Raw genomic sequence first — 20,601 nt, forward strand, 5'->3', positions numbered from 1 at the left:
TAATTTAGTGATTTGGTTTGGTTTTCAATATAATTCGGTTTCGTTCAGTTTCATATTATAAAAATTTCGGTTATTTTAGTTCGGTTCAATTTTAAAGATAAAAAAATCAATTAAATCAAACCGAACCGAATAGGTTTATTGATTTTTGAATTGATTTATTTGTATAGAAAATTTATGAATTATATGTAAATATATATATATATATATAAATTGTTTAATTTCATTTATTAATGGTTATTAAGTTCAAATCAAGATTAAAACAGACTAAATAACTTGAAAATCAAGTCTAAATTAAAAAATAATAAAAAATCAAAATCGATCGGTTTGAACTGAATCAAATCAAAATAAAGCAATTCAGTTCGATTTGATTTTTTATCTATTTATGTTCGGTTCGATTTCTAAAATATATAATTCAATTTTTATGATTTGATTCGGTTCTATTCGAACCAAATGCTCACTCATATCTCATAATCCTCTCTTGTTAATCTCATCATCCTCTCAAATCCAACTTCCACCTTCAACTAGTTCTTTGAGAGCTACTTCTCAACTTTATCACCTATCTTCTCACAACAAACTAGGGGATGACCAAAACAAAATTAAACCTCCTTTCTTTTCCTTTGACATAGTATTGTCTTGTACTAATGAATTTTGATATAATAATATTAAAATCAATTTTAAATATGTGAAATCTCAAAATTCAATACTAAGCAATGTCAATCAATGAAAAAGGTATTTTATAATTTAATTCCTAAAATATAATAAAAATCACAGTTTATAATTTCTCAATTTTTTTCTAATGAGAAACCAGTTAATCTTTAAGGTATATTTTTTCTATTAATAAAAAATAATCCTCCTGTTAAAGCTCATTGTTAATCAATTATAATTGAAGTAGTTAATCAGGCCAACTTCAAAAAACTAAATTGTTATAAATATTAAAACTATTAGGATTAAATTATAAAATGTAAAATATAATGAATTAAATTGTTACAGTTTTTAACTGATTAATGATAAATTTTAATAAAAGAAAATTTTATTAATAAAAACATTTATTAAGAACTAATTTATTTCTTATAATTAAAAAATAGAGTGACTAAGTTATGATTTTTTTTTATATATATATACATATCTTAAAGACTAAATTATAACTACCCTAAACTAAAATAAAAGTAGCATAATCTTTATTGTTTTGTGTATTTTTCCATTCTTCCATCTTTTACTTTCTCTTTTTGTTTTCTTAGCATTGCATATCATTTTTAATTAACATTTTGAAGAGTTAGCAATGAGTTTAATTTTTTAATATTAAAATCATCTTTAAAATTGTGAATTTAAAGTTTAAATTTTAATTGGATGTATATAAATAAAAAATTAAGAGAAATAAAAATTATATATATATATATATATTGAAAATATAATATTTATAATAAATAATTAGAATTATATATTGAAAACAAGGTTATCTATGCTAATCATCACTATTTCTTTATTTGATACCTAATTGAACATATCTAGTCAATTAGTTTGGAGCAAAAATTTATTGCTAAGCAAAATCATTTATTTTATTGCTAAATTATTGTTTCTATAAGATTATCCTAATGTTTTCTTGTTTAGGCTTATCCACACAATCATTTATTAAGAATTAAAACTTGGAGATCCTATTTCCATTAATTAGCCTTCACAAATTTTCTCTTGTTGATAATATCAATATGGTATAGAAGTATTTCTCATCTTTCTCTTTCCTAAGGTTTTGTTTTATTTTGGTAGCCAATTAACAATCTCTTGTAACTATTTGTAATTAATGTAGAAAACTAAAATTTTAAATTTGATATTTCTTTAAGAACTTTAATGTATTGAAAGGAAAATAAAATTATATTGTTACATTTAGACTTCATTTTTTTCACATCAAATAATTTGTATATAAAAAATATTTTTTAAAAAAATATTTTTCATAAAAAATTTTTCTATTGTTTAGTTATAATATTAAATTAATAGTATGTATTTATGTTATATATGTATAAATATTTTCACATTTCAATAAAATTATCAAAGTCTTGAAAATGAAAAATGACTTCTTCTTTTATTTTCTTTAAAAATGACTTATTTTTCTCTTTGCACTATAAAAAATAATTAGTTTTGCAACCGATTATTACAACTGACTGGAATCAATTGCTATTAGCTGTCAATTTTGTAACCAATTTGTGATTTCAGTTTTTTTTTTGTAAAATGATTAATTTTAAAAAAAGTTTACAACTGATTCAAGAATCGGTTGTTATTAACAACCGATTTATAATTGGTTACTAAATCGATTGCTGATAGATATTAGAAAAACTTTAAATATATAATTAGTAACTAATTTTAAAATTGGTTGCTATTGACAACTGATTAAGAAAATCGATTTGATTGTTGATTGCTATTTGAAACCGATTTAGTTGTCGGTTATTATTTATAATCAGGCTCATTACAACCGACTGAATCGGTTGCTAAATCGATTGCTAAATTGATTAGTAACCGATTTTAATGAATTAAGTCAGTTGCTAATTTTTTTTTGTAGTGTTGATGAAGAAAATTTTTTTCATTAACTTAATTTTTTAATACTCAAACATTACAAAATGTAAAAAATATTTTTCATAAAACAAACCATCCTTAATATCAATGTGAATTTAGCAAAATAATGTATTTGAGTTAAAATATAAAAATAGTATGAAGTCATTTTCACAAGAAGGAGAAGTTGTTTCAGACTATTTATTATTTGCTTCAATAGAAAAAGAGACCAGAGAGTAATAGTTCAAACATGGGATAAGGTTTGGTTGCAATTGAAAAAATATTTTTAAATTTAAATTTATATATTTTAACCATAAAAAAATTCAAAACAATAAAATATATATTTTTTTCAATTTCTAAAAAATGTTTTTTTAAAAGAAAAAAGAAATTTAAAATCAACTTTTTATCCTTCCAACCATAATTATAAACAAAGCTTAATTTAATTAAAATTATATATTTATTTCATACAAAACATATATTAAATTAAATTTTATTTTAAAACCTTAATCTAATTTTAATTACTAAAAATTAAAAATATATGTAATTATTTATTGATGAATATATTAATTCAATGACATTATTCTATTAAGTCAATGATGATTAGTTCGGATGATATAATTCAACGTTAAGACTTTAAGTCTTATTAATCATTGCTCTTAGTAAATAATAGGGGTGTTCGGTTTCAGTTCGGTTTGAAATTTGCCTAAAAATTGAAATTGAACCAAAATTTTGATACGGTTTTGGTTCGGTTCTTCATTGTTTCGATTCTAGTTTGATACGGTTCTTAGTTCTTCGATTGCGGTTTGGTTCGGTTCTCGATTCTTAAAACAAATTTACGTAATTATTTCCTTAAAAAGTCATACTTGAATTAGCATTTAAGTTTTAAATTGGATTATTAATACATAATACATCATATAATATATCTTTTAGCTATTTCTAAATTATATAATATTTAACTATAAGGTACATATATAATTTAGGACTAAATATATTATATAATATAATAGTATAAATATATCATATAATATACATTTTAACTATTTATTAATCATATAATATTTAACTATAAGATACAAATATAATTAAGAATATATATATAAATATATAAAAGATAGTAGTATATTTATAATTAAAAATTATTAGATAATTTAATTTATTTATAATTAAAATTATTAAAAAATATATAAAAAATGAAATATAAGATTAGGTTGTATTTAGTTTATAATTATATATAAATATATAAATATATATAATTATATTGAAAGTATATAATACATCTAAAAAAAATAGAAAAACATATGAATAGATTCAGTTCTCAGTTTGGTATAGTTCCAATTCGGTTTTAGTACAGTTTCAATTCGGTTCTTAATGAGGAACTAGAATAAAACCATAATATCAAAATAATTTCGATTTGGTATGATTCCTATCGATTCAGTATGGTTCTTTGTATAACAACCCGCCTCTTCGAGATTGCAATGGCCACATAGAGAACGCTGTGGTAAGGGCTGAGCATTGCTTGAGGTCCAGGGCAGGGGGCAGAAATGAATCGAGTCTCACATTGAAAAGGGAGGGGAAAGTAATAGACTATATAAGTAGCAAGCCTTCTAACTTGGATAACGCACTTTTGAGCCTCAAAAAAGAGATCCAAGGGACAAAATTGTGAGGTCCAGTGGGCTAGGAAGGGGCATTACATATGGTATCAGAGCCGACCTCCCTCAAGTATAGTGTGGTTCGGGGACGAACCAGGTGGAAGTTAGTGGGCCTGTAACAACCAGCCTCTTCGGGATGGCAATGGCCACGTAGAGAATGCTTTGGTAAGGGTTGAGCATTGCTTGAGTTTCCAGGGCAGGGGGCAGGAATAAAGTGAGTCTCACATCGAAAAGGGATGGGAAAGTAATGGACTATATAAGTGGTAGGCCTTCTAACCTGGATAGAGCGCTTTTAGGCCTCAAAGAAGGTCTCCAAGAGACAAAGCCGTGAGATTCAGTGGGCCAAAGCAGACAATACTATCAAGTGGGCCAGAAAGGGGTGTTACATAATCAATATCTTACTCTATGAGTCAAACGGTCATACTTATCCACCTTATTTTTTCAGGTTACAGGATGGCTTTTTCTTATTTTAACCTGTTTCCTTCTTCACAGGTCTACTTGCCATTATCTTTGTAATTTGTAATGTTAAATGTGAATTCTAGATTTTCATATGTGTAGGAACATATTATTTAGTTGGGACTGTAAGATCTATTAATTTGGACGTAATTTATAATTTACTTGTATGTGTAATTGTGGGGATGGATACCTGTGTTGAATGAGGGAGTTGGACTCCCCTTTGATTTTATATTAATTATGGATGATTGTGTGGGTGAGCTGAGCTCCCCAAATGGTTTGGTTTTGATATTACAGGTTGGGTGAGTTGAGGACTCCCCGTTAGATGGTCCATATTATGGTCGGACTCTGTCTGGTTATTTCTTGAAATTAGGTCAAATATGGGCTTCATGATTGGGTTGAAAGATAATGGGGCTTACTATGGGCTTTGGGGGCCTGATGCTAACCCAAGTCCTAGTGCCGGTTCTAGCCCATAATTTGGGTCCTGACAATAATGGTATCAGAGCCGACCTCCCTCAAGTACGAGGTGGTTTGGGGATGAACCAGGCAGAAGATGGTGGGCCTGTAACAACTCGTCTCTTCGGGATGACAATGGCCACATAGAGAACACTGTGGTAAGGGCTGAGCGTTGCTTGAGATCTAGGGTAGGTGACAGGAATGAACCGAGTCCCACATCAGAAAGGGAGGGAAAAGTAATGGATTATATAAGTGGCAAGCCTTCTAACCTAGATAGCGCACTTTTGGGCCTCAAAGAAGGGGTCCATTTGACAAAGCCGTAAGGTCTAGTGGGCCAGGAATGGGGGTTACACTTTGGTTCGGTTCACCCAAGAACCATGCTCAACCCTGGTAAACAGTCTATAAATTCTACTGTAATCTCTCAGTAAAATTAAAGATGTTTTCTAACTCTCTAAATTAGGAATATGGATGATTTTTAATTTTTTTTCTTAAAAAATTCCATTAAAATTTAGCACATATCTTTCCAAGCTTAATCACCAATGGGTAGGAAGTGATTATAGAAGGCAAGAGAGCATATTATATGGTGAAGAGAATTTAAGGCCGAAAGCAACATTTAAATACAAATGAACCAATCAAGAGATAGATTGATTTGATCATTTTCCGATTCATTGCCTTTGTTCCTTTTGAATTATACAATTAATAGTTGAAGCACTATCGTATTGGGATCTCCAACTTCAACAAATTCTTCCAAATTTCTTACTCGTTAATTTAATATAACTTTATAAACTTAGTTGAATATGGTAGATATAGGATTACAAGTCCCACCTAATATTATTGGTAAAATTATATATATATATAAAAAAAAAAGATTCCACAAATAAATTAAAAAACTTATATATAAAAATAATTTGTGATTTCGCACATACACATCTGTGGATAGCTCCTAATTAATTTATTATTATTAATAATAATAAAAATGAATGTATTGATAGGCTGACCACACACTTGATAGGGAATATTGCATCTTTTACGTTCACACATATTTGGAAGCACCCTTATCATACCAATATCGAGACCAAAGCTTAAAATATTTTTATCGGTGGAGTTAATGAGGCGTAATATATGTCACCACACCAAAAAATTAAAACTTGAAAGTTTTTTGGCCGAATGAATTTCCTTTGTAATTAAACCAACTCTTTAGTAAAATGAAAAATGGTATAATATATTTTTAAAATTATTTTATATATAGAGTTTCGATTGGAATTAATTATATAAAAAAATTAAATATTGAACTTAAATAAATTTGGTTGCTAAATTAATTAACTTTTGAAGTTAATTTATTTAATTAATATAAATGTTTAGTTTATTTAATTAATATGAATGTTTATTATATTTATAAATAAATTAATTAACTTTTGAAGTTAGTTTATTTAATTAGTATAAATGTTTATTATATTTGTAAAATTCACTTCATATTCTCTCCTACCCTACTTACGTAGCCATGTGGCTTTGCTAATATAAAACGCCAAATTTTGTTAGCTATTGTCAAAAATAGTTGGTAAAAATAATACTTGAGAATTTTTTTTAATTAAAAAAAAAAGAAATTAAATTAAAGGTTTTAAAATTATATTCTTGAAAGTCCAATATAGGAACTTGTAATTTCACATTGGTTGGTCCATATATAAAATTAAAAATTAAATAAATATTGATTATTATGTCAATTTTGTCAAATGATGGCTTCTCATAATATTTATATAATTAATTTGTGTTTCTATTAATTAATAAAATATCTATCTTAATTCTTTTAATTATACAAGAAATTGATCAACTTTTGACACTCTTACCTTCTTGGATGGAATTCACTTGTGTTGCTGAGTCATGATCTACCTATTAGGGATAGGGTAGCATTATCTGCACAATTATTTGTTGATTTCTATTAGGGTTCATCTCAATTGGTCATCTCATGCTCATGTTCATGATAATAATTCCTCATCCTCATAAGAATCATATGAAATTTTTAATAAATTAATCACATGATGAAGTATACAAAAAAAATTGTCAATTATGTTGGTGATTGAAGAACGCTAATTAAAGTATTCAAGTCATATCAAAGTGAGGTGTATTTTAAAACAATTTAATGATTTGATAAGATAGTTTGATATTGACCATATCATTATAATTAGGGTTTTATAATCTTTCTTAATTAAATTAGTTAAATTATGAATTATAAATAAAAAATACATAAGTTCAAGTTTTGATTTGATAATGTAAAATGTAAAAAAATTAAATGTCTGATATAAAAATATAAGAGATTAATAAGAGAACGAAAGAGAAGCAGCAAGAAAAGGCTCAAGATAATATGAAAGGAAGTAACATCAAAAGATTTACATGTTTAGAATATTGAAGTGAACTTGATGTCTCGTAGAATTGAACGGCGAAAAAACAATCCAAATATTTAAGATTAAGACTAATGTGTCAATGTTGTATCTATGATCATGTTTGGGGTTAACATAATGGATTAATATTCAATAACTCAATAGATTTTATTTAAAGAAAAAAAAAAACATATAGGGTAATTAAGATGTGAATTGTCATATTTTCAAAAATGATTTTATATTATTAAATTAATATATGATTGATCATTGAGATAATTAAACATGTTAAATCTTAATATTTATGTAATTTTATGAATCTAAATTGAAAGTGCTCTTCTATGCATTTTGCACATTTAGTCTTCATAAATAGGAATAATATTCTTATTTGATGGTAAACCCTATTCTTGAATATGTTGATTATATTTGAAAAATTCTCATACCTAATTCAACAATTACTTTTCATGGATTCTCCACTCTTTTCTAAATCTCAATCATTAAAAAAAATAAAAAAATAAAAATTCATACTATTACATATCTAGCACATAGTTTGTATTGTCTTCTAGGAGCAAACAATTAGCAATGTGTACTCCACCATGCATAATTGATGGGAAAAAATTATAATATTCTTATCACATCAAGATTTCCCAAAAAATCTAACAAATAATTGATGGAAATATAATTTTTATTTTTTATATCAAAATATGTCATTATACACCTAAAAAAAAGTTATCTATTATGTATTAGATATAAATTTAGAGTATAACATATGTTGTTAAAATTCATTATAATAAATTTAGAGTTTAACATATGTTGTTAAAGGTTTAAAATTTATTGTTAATAAAAATTATCAATAAATTGTCACACCCTACTCCCCGTAAAATATAACATGATCCCGTAGTACGCCTAATGAATTATCGTACTTCGCCTACAGATAATCCATTTAGGTCAAAAGGCAACTCGGGGTGTCAAATAACCACAATGCCCCTATTTGGGTTGCATTCCCGATTTTTCGGTAATACCGAGTTTTGTTGTTTTCTCGATTTCTCGTTTTTCTTTATACTAATTAATTAATTTTTCTTTGATATTTCTAATGATATTTATACTTCAATAGACGTTTATTTATGTCTTAAAAATATTTTTCAGGGTTCCCCGTGGTCAAGGGCTAGTCAACGGTCCACCCCGCAACTTCCCAGTGCAATCACCCATCGTTATGGTTCTCGGCTCGTTTAACTTGGTTACATTTAATTACTATTATTTTTCCTTTATTTTTCTTGTATTTTCTTTTCTTGTATTTCATTATTTTATGTCTCTTCACTAATATTTAAGTGTAGTTCTAGGCATCCTAGCTGTCCGGACCACACTAGTTACCGGATGGTAGAACGCACTACCGAACATAGGGGTGTTACATAAATACTTAATAATATGCATAAACTCTACAATTTAAAGTTTTTAATAATATTTTCACAATAATTTATAGCATTATTATGTATGATATTGTATATATTATTTATTTTTATATATATCATCTTGATATCTAAATATGTTATTTTGATGTTATTTATCATTAACATCATATATAAAATAATGTTTAAAAAATTTTATTAAAGCCTAATTTTATCATAATAATTTATGAATTAATGACTCAAAAATTTAGTGATTTGAGTGTTTATCTTACAGAAAATCAAGATTCAAACTTTTGAATCCTATCCCTTCTAAAAATTTATGTAGTGGTAAAAAAAATAATAAATTTCTTGTTTTCCATCATATTTCTTTGCCCTTCTTTACAAAATAATTAAATTATGGAAGTAGTACATTGTCAATTAAAAATTTATAATTTCAATAGGCTTTTAGTATTAAAATTATTGAAGAAAAGGATTATTAAATTCATAGGAAAATTGCACCATCAACCTTAGGAGACATATTTAATTTGTAACCACTTCACCATTAGCTCAATGTCTCAAAATTGTTCATTCTAATGAGCCATTTCAACTTGATCTTAGCAATTTTCTCTTTTGGCTCTTAGAGTATGTGTAATAAAAAAAAAAAAAAAAACATACAAATAGGTAGCCTAGAAAGGGACTCTTTTGATGCACAATAAACATTTGTCCAGCAATGAAACTGGGTTAACCTAATTTTGCACTTGTCAATTAGTGCCAAAGGAAATGTCCCATGTCATCTGATATAAGATTGAAAAATCCACTCCTTTGCTAGTGGTCCACTTATCTATAATGTGCCTCCTTTGTAACTTTGAGGACCTGCCAAAGATGGACATATTCTCTTTTCTTTGCAACCCTTTTATGCTCTCTCTCACCCCTCCATCTATCCTTTTCTCTGAAAAAGAAAATACATACATATATATATATATATATATATAGTCTGGCTTAACTTTATTGAGTGGCTAAAGACATATGACTTACCTAATATATACTAAGCTCGAATCCGAATCTTTCTATTAAAAGGAAAGTATATATATAATTGGAATTTACCCAAGGTCATAATTCAAAAATAAAATTAATATTAAGAGTTCCTATGCTTTAAAAATTTGATAAAAATGTACTTAAATTTTAGTTTTGTCATACATTTTCTTTCTCCATTTATTTTTATCAATTTAGTCGTTAATAAAGAATATAAAATTTATAATTGTTAAACTCATGTATGAAATAATAATTTATCTATTAAAATAATTTTAATATTTATTAACAACAAAAATTGAAAAAAAATGGATGGATGGATAAAAATATATAATGAAGTTAAAATTTAGGTATATTTTCATTTATTTTTTAAATAAAAAATTAAAATATTATTATGATATAATATAAGATTTTTTTTTTTTTTTGAAAGAGAGTAATTTACCCATATATGTATATGATACACTCATTGGCTATATTCGTTCTTGATTAAATGGAATATTTCCCATAATATTCAAGCTTTTTTTCTTTTGTGAGTCTGTGCGTGCTCATTGTTTTATTTTTCATTCTAACTAAACCAAGGAAGAGTAGACAGACCAACGGAAAGCCCAACAAACAGCTGCCTCTAATAGAGCCTAACAGTCTCTATCACATTCAATGTCTTTGTTCCCTTCATAATGTCAATTGATAACACAAATCAATTTCCTCTCAAACTATTACCATCAGGAGAAAAATGGGCAATTTTTAGCCCATAGGGAAGGATATGACCATAGATAAGCAATTTTAACAACCTCATACATATATTATTATTATTTTTTTATCAGGAAAGGATATTTCATTATATGAAAATCAATATAAAGTCAAAACCCACTACAAAATTTTTTTTTTTTTTTGCTACATCAACTCCAAAATCCAAGCTCAAGAACATAGGTCTCAGAATTAAAAGGGTTTGACTGGAACTAAACTCAACAGTGGCCATCACCTCCTCCATCAGCAGAGAACCACCGGCTACCTAAGGGGAAGCTGCATAACCAGAAAAGCACACATGCAAGGGAGAGACAAACATCACCAACAATGGGAGGCAAAACACCCCGCCCAGATTCAAAGGGTTCTCCTGCACAAATCCTTCAAATCCAAAGGAAACGGGAGAGATGAATAGCAAACGCCAACACTCAATTTCATACAAATTTAATGTTCTTGATGTAACGCTGCATGCTTCAAAACTGGATGAAATTACTCATTTCTCCAAGTTGATGTAATGTTTTCAACTTCTTATTACATATAAATCTTGACTCATGTCATGCTTGTGCTGTAATAGTTGTCAGGCTGAAATTCTAATGGTTGCTGTCCTGCTAGAGACCATATTTTCAACCAGACAGGTGACGACGGCCAGAGACATGCATCCACACTGCACTTCAATATTGACGTGATGAAAATATTGATAACATCAGCTGTAATCTGTTTCAATCCCATCATCTAATGTTACCTTCTTGGCATACCTTATTGGGCTGGGACATAAAGCCCAGTCCAAGGCACTCACAGGCTTGTATTTAGTCCCAACTTCCCAGGCAATTGCATAGCAGATTAGTTTGTGTTGGGTTTAGGCAGTACTATATTCAACCATTTACTGTTAAACTCCAATTCAAGGCTAATCCTATGAAATGCATCTAAGCCACCTCTTTATAGGAAATGCAATATCAAGTGAATGTGATTGAATCACTAAAAGCCACACCATGACAAGAGACAACAGATTGAAGAAGCTAAGCAAGTAAGCAGATAAGAAAAATTAGTCTCCGTAAGCCTACTTAGCTAGCTAAGCATAAGTCCAAGCAGAACATACATATAAGCAGCAAAATATACCTCTAATGTCACAGCATATTTCCATTTCATAATCGAACTTTTGAACACGAATAACAAACGTAGGTCAGAAAACACAATTTAGCCAGTGATATTTCAGAATTCAAGATACAAAGTTATTTGTCTATGCATTTTGAATGGCAATTTTAGTCTCCAATCTCTTCTTTTACGGCTTAAAGGTCTACCTTTACTTTCAGGGTCCCTATTTTCTCTCACATCTGCCAACTTCCATACACAGTTCTCTGATTCTGTCTCTATGGACTCCAGAAAAAAGATTCCATCCTTTTCTGGGCCAATAGACTCTGCACCTTCTGCATAGCATACTCTCATCGGCATTTCTTTGAATCGACATAAATCATCTGGTACCTTTAGTATTCTCTCTGCGCCAGGAGATGATACCTTCAAGGCAGGAACAATGTGATCACAAGAAGTTAATATCAGGACAATTAGAACCTTGTTTAAGCAACGGTAAAGAAGAGTTGACTATTAATTGCCTCAAGGGCCAAATCATCAGGAATTTGTCCAAGTTTTCCAGCTTCCTCCAATCTTTTCTTGTATTCTTGACAGTAGCTTTCGAGCTCCTCCATGCTCGGACACCCATATCTGACAAAGGAGACCATCAACACTAAATTATCTATATTAACTATCAATATATGAATGCAACATAAGTCTTGCTTCACTTCTATCCTCAAAAAGTGCAATCTTTCTATAGCAACAGATCAACAAAGATTATTTAAACAAATTGCTAATAATCTCCACAGACAATAGAAACAAGCAAGTTGAATATTAGTCTGCTAGACATATTTAATTTTTTATCATAAACTTTTGATCAGTGGAAAATTAGTTCTACTAGAATTGAAAAATGAAAACTTACTTAGTCATTGCTGCAAAAAGAAAAAATGAAGAAAGATTTCTCCATGCCTTCTAATTTACTAGTGAAGAAAACCTTACTCATTTGACAGCTTATCCAGTCTCACATAAACATATCCTCGATGAGTAGTCTTGAAAGCATAGAGTTCCAGGTCATCAGCAAACTGCAACAAGACCTCACGGGCAATAGAGAGAACCTGTTCACCCCATGGGACGCCTTGCAACACGACTCCACCGCCATCCCCACCATCACCAGCCTACATTTATGAATAGCAAACATCAACAGAGATAAAATCGAATAGCTGAAATTTAAAGCTAAGCAAGGAGAAAATTCAAGTAAAAACACCATACTTGAGGCTCTACTTCCTCCTCTTCTTCCCATCCATCTGTTTCTCCCTCTTCAGTTGTTTCATCTGCAATATTAAAACGAAATTGAGCAAAGAAGGCATAAAAATGTAAAGTAGTGAATCCATTGAAAAAGCTCGAAAGGGTAAAACTAATAGCACCTTTAGCCTGTGAAATAAGAACCAAAGTTCTACATTCACCTTGACAAAGGGGGAGAGAGAGTGCACAATCTCCAAATGATATAACATAGTGTAAAACTGAGAAATGGCGGTTCAATTACAAGTAATATAGTCATGAGATGAAAGATGACCGAATTGTCAATTCTCAGGGAATGTTATGTGACAAAGAAAACCCAGTTTATCTTTCTTTCCTTCACTTGTTTTTCCTTACCATATGGTGCAATTACTCTAGAGCCCACTTAATATCATTGGTTATTAAATAATTCAATTCACTTCGCCAGGCTCCATTAACCCAGTAGAGCGGGGGGAAAACACTTTAAACACACACACCAAAAAAAGAGGAACTTTTATCAAACACTTAAACAGCACATCAAGCAACAGATAATAAACGATGATAGACACGGTTTTAGAAGTTCCCCACCAGTCAAAGAGATATATAAATCATATTTCAACAAGCAAAACGCCACCTTTGTATAATTAAAACTTCAACCTGAATAGATATTGCAAAAGAAAAATTAAAAACAAAGAAACAAACAGAGATTACATTGAAGTGGGTTTTCTTCGGTGCCATTCTCTTGATCATTACTCTGGGTAGAGCTGGTGTTCAAGAGCCGAGAAGAGAAAGACGGATAATGGTATACAGCAGAGAAGGGTCCTTCTCGAGAGAAACTACGCAAACGAGAAGGAGAATGATAATGAGGATTCTGAAATTGCCGGGTTTTGAAATTGTGGGTAAAGAAAGAGATGAGTCTTTGGGTGGTGCAAAAAGTAGAAGAGAAGAGCGACCTGCGAGAAGTCCGTAGAAGAAGAAGATGGTGAAGAATCCAACCGGAGCTCATTTTTCGTCCCTTTTTTATTTTTTTTTTTTAATTTTCCCTCTCGCAATGCTTTGCTATAAGCATATACCAGTTTTATGCTCAGAAGCAACTTTAAAAATTAAAAAAAAAATAAATTTTTTATTTTTTAATTTAAATTAAAATTTTTAATTCATAAATTTTAATTTATGAGTTAAATTAATATTTTTTAATTAATCTGAATAAAAAATTAAAAATTAAGTTAAATTGAAATTCTTTATTAAATGAAAGAGTTAATTAAATATTTTGCCTGAATTTTATAGATAAGTTCCTATTTATTTTCAATTTTTTTAAAATCATTTTACAATGAAAATTTATTAAAAACAATGTATATTAAGACAAAATTATTTTCAAGAATAAATATTTTTAAGAAATTTCCTAAAGAAAAAATTAAATATTTTACTATTGAATATGCATATAGATATGAGTTAAAATTTTTTCATTAAAATCAGGCAAATTTTTCTTTAACATTCTCTTTGCAAAAAAATTATATTGAAAATATTTTTTTAAAAATATTTTTTGAAAATTTTCTTTCTTTAAAATTCTTTTTAGACATCAATTTAAAAAAATAATAATAATTTCTTAGAAAACATTTTAATAATATAAATTTTATAATATTTTAAACTAGTCAAGATCAAGTTTAGCTCATTTATATGTAAACAAATTAATAAATGAATTCAACTTAAAAAAAAAAAGTCAAATTCGAGCTTAACTTTGCCTATACTATATATGAGTTTAAAACAAATCGAATTTAATTATAATGTATTTTAAATAAGTTGAACTTGAATCGTAATATTTAAGCTCGGATTTGAAGAAAAAACAAATGGTTTAAAGTTCAACTCAATTAGACTTATTTACACTCTTAAATAGGGACAAGTTAAAATAATATGTAGGTAATATCTATCGAATTTGAGACAGATGAGAGTAGTTAGAGATAAATTTTAAAAAGACATTGAAATAGTTTATATTTAATAAAGTTCTCAAGTACCCTACCTCTTGACATTGATACTTTTGATGATTCATGAGCTGCTACGATTTGTAAGGTATAACTTGATTTCTTGGGTTCTCATGCAGTAATGTTGAAAAAGATTGGTAATCATTTCCTAATGGTGTTGCTGCTTATCATGAATTTTGGAATGTTTTTGCTTATTTGTATTGTTGTATGAATTTTGAGATGAGTTTTAATAATTATTTTTAAACTTTAGGAATTATAATAAAACTGTTCCTAAATTTAAAAATATAATATAAAATTACTTAAACTTAAAAATTTTGCATAAAAAAGAGAATTTTCTTTCCTCTAAGTGACGGTTGCAAAATTAATTATAATTTTCTTTGTATATCAATCATAACTGTACAAAATAATAAAATATTAAATATATAATAACATATTAGAGACTTTATCTCAGAGAAACAATAACAATTATCAATGTTATTGCCACTCTGAATTGATCAACTTGTTACTTATAAACTTACTATTGAGAGTTAGAAGAATTCTAACGTGTAAAATTTTAAAACTTAAAAAATTTTATATTATATTTTTAAGTTTAAAGATATCTTTATTACAACCCTTGAAATTTAAAGAACAACTTCTGAAATTTATCAATGAATTTTGGAAAAACCACTATCCAATTCCTGCATTGACATTGCTTTGAAACAACTGGGAACCTTGCTTTTGAAAGGGTTCTTGAGCGGATGAAGAGAAGCTCATAAGGCAGAATGAGTCTCTTTTCCAGATTTCTTCTTCTTTACTCTTTTTTCTTTTAATTTGAATTTGTGAGCTATGAAATGGTGATATGGGAATGTACACTATTTTTATGATTGATGAGCCATTTAAACCTACTAATGCAAATCATGAAATCTTATCCATCCCTTTGGCTTTTGACTGCTCATGCTCTTAGGACTTAAGACGAAATATCTATAATGAGAAAGATTTCAGCTTTCGTTGAGAAAATCCAAATTGTGAATGATACTACAGCCAGTGAAAATTTCCATCATTCTCGGGCATTTTTTGTTATATTTATAATGGTTAAATTTTGACTGTTGATTATGATAGAACTCACATAGGATCCACTACGACAATGGCTTTAATAAAACAGTTGTACATAAAACGATTGATGGGATCCAATAACTTTTCTCCATGCAGTCTATGTAGACAGATGAACTGGCAGATGTAGCCATTAGAGCTCAGGAAGCGCATGACATAAGGCACACCCTATTTGACCTCCCCAACAACCTAATTGGCGAGTAAACACTGAAGGTGAAAGAGTTTAAGCAAATGTACCTTCCAGTGTGTCTAATGTCTCTTTGTAGGGTGGGCAGCAAGACTTAGTGAAAAGCAAGGAGATTGTTCTTTCAGAACCACTTCCCATGGGCCATCCGAGCTGGAATGCAATGCACAGATCTCATTTGTGTATATCAAGCACTAAACAAGATGTAGCCTGATTAAGGATTTACCTTCCTGTATCACTCAGAAAATATTTACAGATAGAGATTTGTTGGCAAACATCATATTGTTTCTTCATTACTTGTTATTTATGTTCACTAGCAAGCCTGTCAAGAAATGCATATTCATTTGTGCATGAGTGTGTGTGTGAATACTCCATGCTGCTTCTATATTGAGTGAATTCATTTGCGTTTCAATCGCACTGACAAAGCACCACATAATCGCAACAGCCATTGCTAAAACTAGTGTTACTAGATCAGACCCTAGCTACTGTTTCGACTTGTTCATATTTGTGAATTGTATAGCAGATTCCTACATAAGGTATTTAACTATTCCAACGATTAGTTATCCTTCGATTCACTTGTCCTGTGCTCTTGCAGTTTTCAGCTCCTTGTCCCCTTAACCAATGTAATTACACCATTCTTGTCACAGAAAAGGTTCTCACAAATGAATGAGTACCAATTTTAAATTAGACATTACCGCGTGCGCACACAAACGGACAGACACAGAGAGAGAGAGAGAGAGAGAGAGAGAGAGAGAGAGAGAGAGTCTATTCCAAGGAGCAAAGATCACTCTGCAAAGCAAAATATTGCTAAGAACACAATTTAAATCAGATAAGATACATCAACTGAACTTTTGTAATGATGTTCATGCATAAAAAATGCTCTTTGATTGAATAAAACAAACACCAACACCACCACCACCTATATATTACATCACATGATCCAGCAAGTTTCCAGTAATTATATTATAAGAGGAAAATCGTTGCTTCATCCAAATTACAGGTTTCCATAAGAAATGACAAACAGACTTCCATTGGAATGGGATTAAGGTACATCTCACTTACTACCATCACCAAAGAGGTATCCCAGAGAAGATCCACCACCAGGGGCAGCATGGACTTTGGTTGAAGGTCGATCCTGAACCCAGTTAGAAAATTGTTAGGCAAAGGCTACTGAATGACAACTTAGAGAAATATCTTTGCATGCAATGAAACACAATTAAGCTTTATTTGGGTGTTTAAAAGCAGCTCTCAAGAAAGGTTCTCTAAGCACCATAAACAATTACTTGGACATAATATTTTGAATTGTTCAAATCTGCCTTCAATCAAGCTCCATAATGTTCCCATTAACTCTTGCTCAAAAGGAAGGCAGTGGAATGCATATGCCTAACGCCATTAGGAAGTTGAAAAGGTTTTAAAATATGGAACTATCAAAAGCATGACTCAAATAATAGTTCTTATTCAACTCTTACAGTAAACATCACTTTTTGGATGCTAATATCATGCCACTGATTATTCTCATGGTAAGCCTTCACAAATAAAACACACAACTGCACACAAAAGATGGAGTTGAGATAACTAAAGAATCAATGAAGATCATGTAGGTCACATTCTAATTTAATGGCATAAATCAATTGATGATAAACTACGTTCAACTTCAACACGAACCCACACACGCACACCTCGTCTTCTCTTTCTTTTCCCATCTAAATGCTTTTTTGAAATCTCCTTCCCTTTTCAGTGTGAGGGCTTAGTTTAAGTATCCAGTTACAACATATGAATACAACCACCAGAATCATTTTAGAAAGACTAAGAAAGATTAATGGTTATTGGCCTAAATATAATAAACCTCAACTCAGAAATCCGTCATAAAACACTTGAGAGGGATTTTGACTTCAACAAACAGAAAATAGATTTGGAAGTTGCAATGCAAAGAGTTAGTAAAAACACCTAAGAAAATGTCCACACTTCACTACGTGGAAGTTTTACACAAGAAATTTTATTGCTAAAAATTCAGAAGTCCATACCACACAAATCCCAGAAATTTAGAACAATAAAGGCCCTCCTGGACCACAAATATTGTGTAACAAACTGAAAGGATACTGCTTCTGTATGTATTTATGCATGGTAGTCCTCAGCCAGGTAGTTCCACTTCATTCCAAGAAAACAAATGAAACTTCACAAATCCAATCAAATCAAGTATGTTGCTTCATCTTAAATAAGATTCATGAGACATCATGAAGGTGAACAAAACTTATAACACCTAAAACACTGCATAGACAACAAATGCAAATGGTAAACCATTTGCGCTTTACAAAACAAGCATAGTATAATCACTACGAATCATACCGTGATGAAGTTTCCAGCATTTTGGCCATCTGCCCGCATATAGTTGTTTGCAGAAGAACTATTAATACCAGCAGGAATCTGCTTGCTGGCATCTACTGGCTGAGGAGCAACAGCAGGTTTGGAGGGAGGCACATTATTCACTGCCTGGACATCATCTGGAGCAGGTTGAGCACCATTTGTGGAAGGCTTTGGAGCTTCTCCACTCCCAAACAGATAACCCAATGAACTTTGGCCCCCACCACTGCTAACTCCACGACCCATGCTCTGGACTTGCTAGAAAAGAAAATCTAAAACCTGTCCTCCACAAACAAGATGAACACAAATGAAAAGAACAAAAAATGAATAAAGAAAAAATGAACAGCAGTTTAGGTAAGATATTTTCCTTGGAAAGAAAATTATACCATTCATCGCCAGTATCACATAAAAAAAGTGAACAACTAAAGCTCATAGAACTTCATAACAATCTAAATCACTAACATTCAATACCAAAGACACCAAAAAAACTTCTTTGCTTGGGACAGTCATGCCCAATTTCCAAAATTATAAGAATTCAGGATTCAAATAGACAATTTTGGAGAGTTGCATATGCAACTCGATCCTAGACTTGAGTGCACCTGCAACTTCACAATTCTAACATAGTAGGCATGTGAGAATGACAACTGATCCAATCTCACCTCCAAGTAAAATTCATAAAATGCACTTCAAAACTTAACTTTGAGGCTTAATCTGAACTGCATTCAACAAAAGGAGACAAAACAGGATGCTAAACAAACAAGCAAAAGCATAGGCTCAACAACAAAAAATCAAATGCAGCAGAATATGAAAAGCCCAAAGATAAAGAAGGACAAGGCTTACCATATCTCAAATCTTCTATTCCTAAATAAACTCCCTTAAACCACAATCACAGAAAAATAGCAGCATCGATCTACTCATTTCAGTTCCAATACATTGTATGAAATAGAAAACTATCCAAAACCCATATCATACTAATTCTCCTCAAGTAAGAATTACTTTAAAAAAATAAAATAAAATAAAAAACCGTCTAAGAGGGAAAGCGTCTGAATCCAAAATTATAGAGCAACAAGAGATCTAACAAAAGAAATTGCATTTTTAGGTTACAGCTGCCACTTCAAGCGGTGAGATGAAGCAAAATGTGTGAAGTGAAAATATCAAATCAGTAACAGTGAAATCGAAGAAGAAATTGGCACAACGCTCAAAATCTAAGGTAGCAGAAGAGAAATAAAAGGGTTTGAAAACATACCTTAGCGATTTTGAGTATCAGATCTGGAGAGCGGAAGCCAAAGCAGAGAGAGAGAGACTCTGAGAGTGAGAGCAGCAGCGCAGCAAGTGAAGCTCACAAGAGATGTCTTGCGAAAGCGAAATGCGAGCGTTAAATAGGCAATGGATAAATTCAAATGAAATGAATCTGGATTTTTCCCCCTTATTATTATTATTATTATTATTATTATTAGAACTTCTTTTTTTTTATTTCTTAATTAATATGTTTTAATAAATAATACAAATTTATTAGGTTCATCTGTCCCTTCATATATAATTAAAAAATAAATTTATTCAAACATTTATTTTTATAATTATTGATATTTATTTTTCATTTTAAAAAATAAATAAAATTTTTTTATTTTAAGCTTTATTTATTTTATGAAAAATAATTTTTTAAAAAATATTTTTTATATTTTTTAGTATTTATGATACTTAAAAAAATTAATTAATAGTAAATATTTTTTAATAAAAAATTTGAATTATTTTTTTAAAAAATAACTTTCATTTTTAAAAATAAAAAATTATTTTTTATTTTTTAAATTTTAATAATTTTATTAAAAAATATATATATATAATAAATATATATCATTATTCTAATATTATAAATAAATAATAAAAAGTATTTTTTATAAAAAATACTTTTTACATAAAAATTATTTTCAAAAAATAAATAAAGCTTTAATTTCTACAAATATTTTAATTATTTATTAATAAATTTTAATTTAATAATATTAAATCAATGAAGTTATAAAATATCGAATT

The 20,601-nt window shown here is 29.4% G+C and overlaps 2 protein-coding genes across 2 annotated transcripts; both read right to left on the bottom strand.

The window, feature by feature from the left end:
• Positions 1-11,736: 11,736 nt before the first annotated feature.
• LOC110632920 (uncharacterized) lies at positions 11,737-14,017 on the bottom strand. The gene is made up of 5 exons (XM_021781294.2): positions 13,675-14,017; positions 12,958-13,019; positions 12,688-12,863; positions 12,231-12,339; positions 11,737-12,135 (listed from the first exon to the last, which is right to left on the bottom strand). Exons 1-5 carry the CDS (start codon positions 13,967-13,969, stop codon positions 11,833-11,835), a joined length of 945 nt encoding a protein of 314 aa, XP_021636986.2. The 5' UTR covers positions 13,970-14,017; the 3' UTR covers positions 11,737-11,832.
• A 2,999-nt stretch (positions 14,018-17,016) lies between these two features.
• Positions 17,017-19,975, bottom strand: LOC110632932 (protein SPIRAL1-like 1). Its single transcript, XM_021781309.2, has 3 exons — positions 19,820-19,975; positions 18,559-18,852; positions 17,017-17,347 (listed from the first exon to the last, which is right to left on the bottom strand). The coding sequence occupies exons 2-3, from the start codon at positions 18,817-18,819 to the stop codon at positions 17,267-17,269; spliced, it is 342 nt and encodes a 113-aa protein (XP_021637001.1). The 5' UTR covers positions 18,820-18,852; positions 19,820-19,975; the 3' UTR covers positions 17,017-17,266.
• Between the last annotated feature and the right edge of the window lie 626 nt (positions 19,976-20,601).

This window comes from Hevea brasiliensis, chromosome 9 (assembly GCF_030052815.1).
Source record: "Hevea brasiliensis isolate MT/VB/25A 57/8 chromosome 9, ASM3005281v1, whole genome shotgun sequence".
Lineage (NCBI taxonomy): Eukaryota > Viridiplantae > Streptophyta > Magnoliopsida > Malpighiales > Euphorbiaceae > Hevea > Hevea brasiliensis.

Coding starts and splice junctions, on each gene's coding strand:
- LOC110632920 (XM_021781294.2), bottom strand. CDS start 13,969: ATGAGCTCCGGTTGGATTCTTCACCATCTTCTTCTTCTACGGACTTCT. Junction 13,020..13,674: donor CGAAGAAAACCCACTTCAAT/GTAATCTCTGTT, acceptor TTAATATTGCAG/ATGAAACAACTGAAGAGGGA. Junction 12,864..12,957: donor AGGAGGAAGTAGAGCCTCAA/GTATGGTGTTTT, acceptor TCATAAATGTAG/GCTGGTGATGGTGGGGATGG.
- LOC110632932 (XM_021781309.2), bottom strand. CDS start 18,819: ATGGGTCGTGGAGTTAGCAGTGGTGGGGGCCAAAGTTCATTGGGTTAT. Junction 17,348..18,558: donor ATGCTGGAAACTTCATCACG/GTATGATTCGTA, acceptor AACTGGGTTCAG/GATCGACCTTCAACCAAAGT.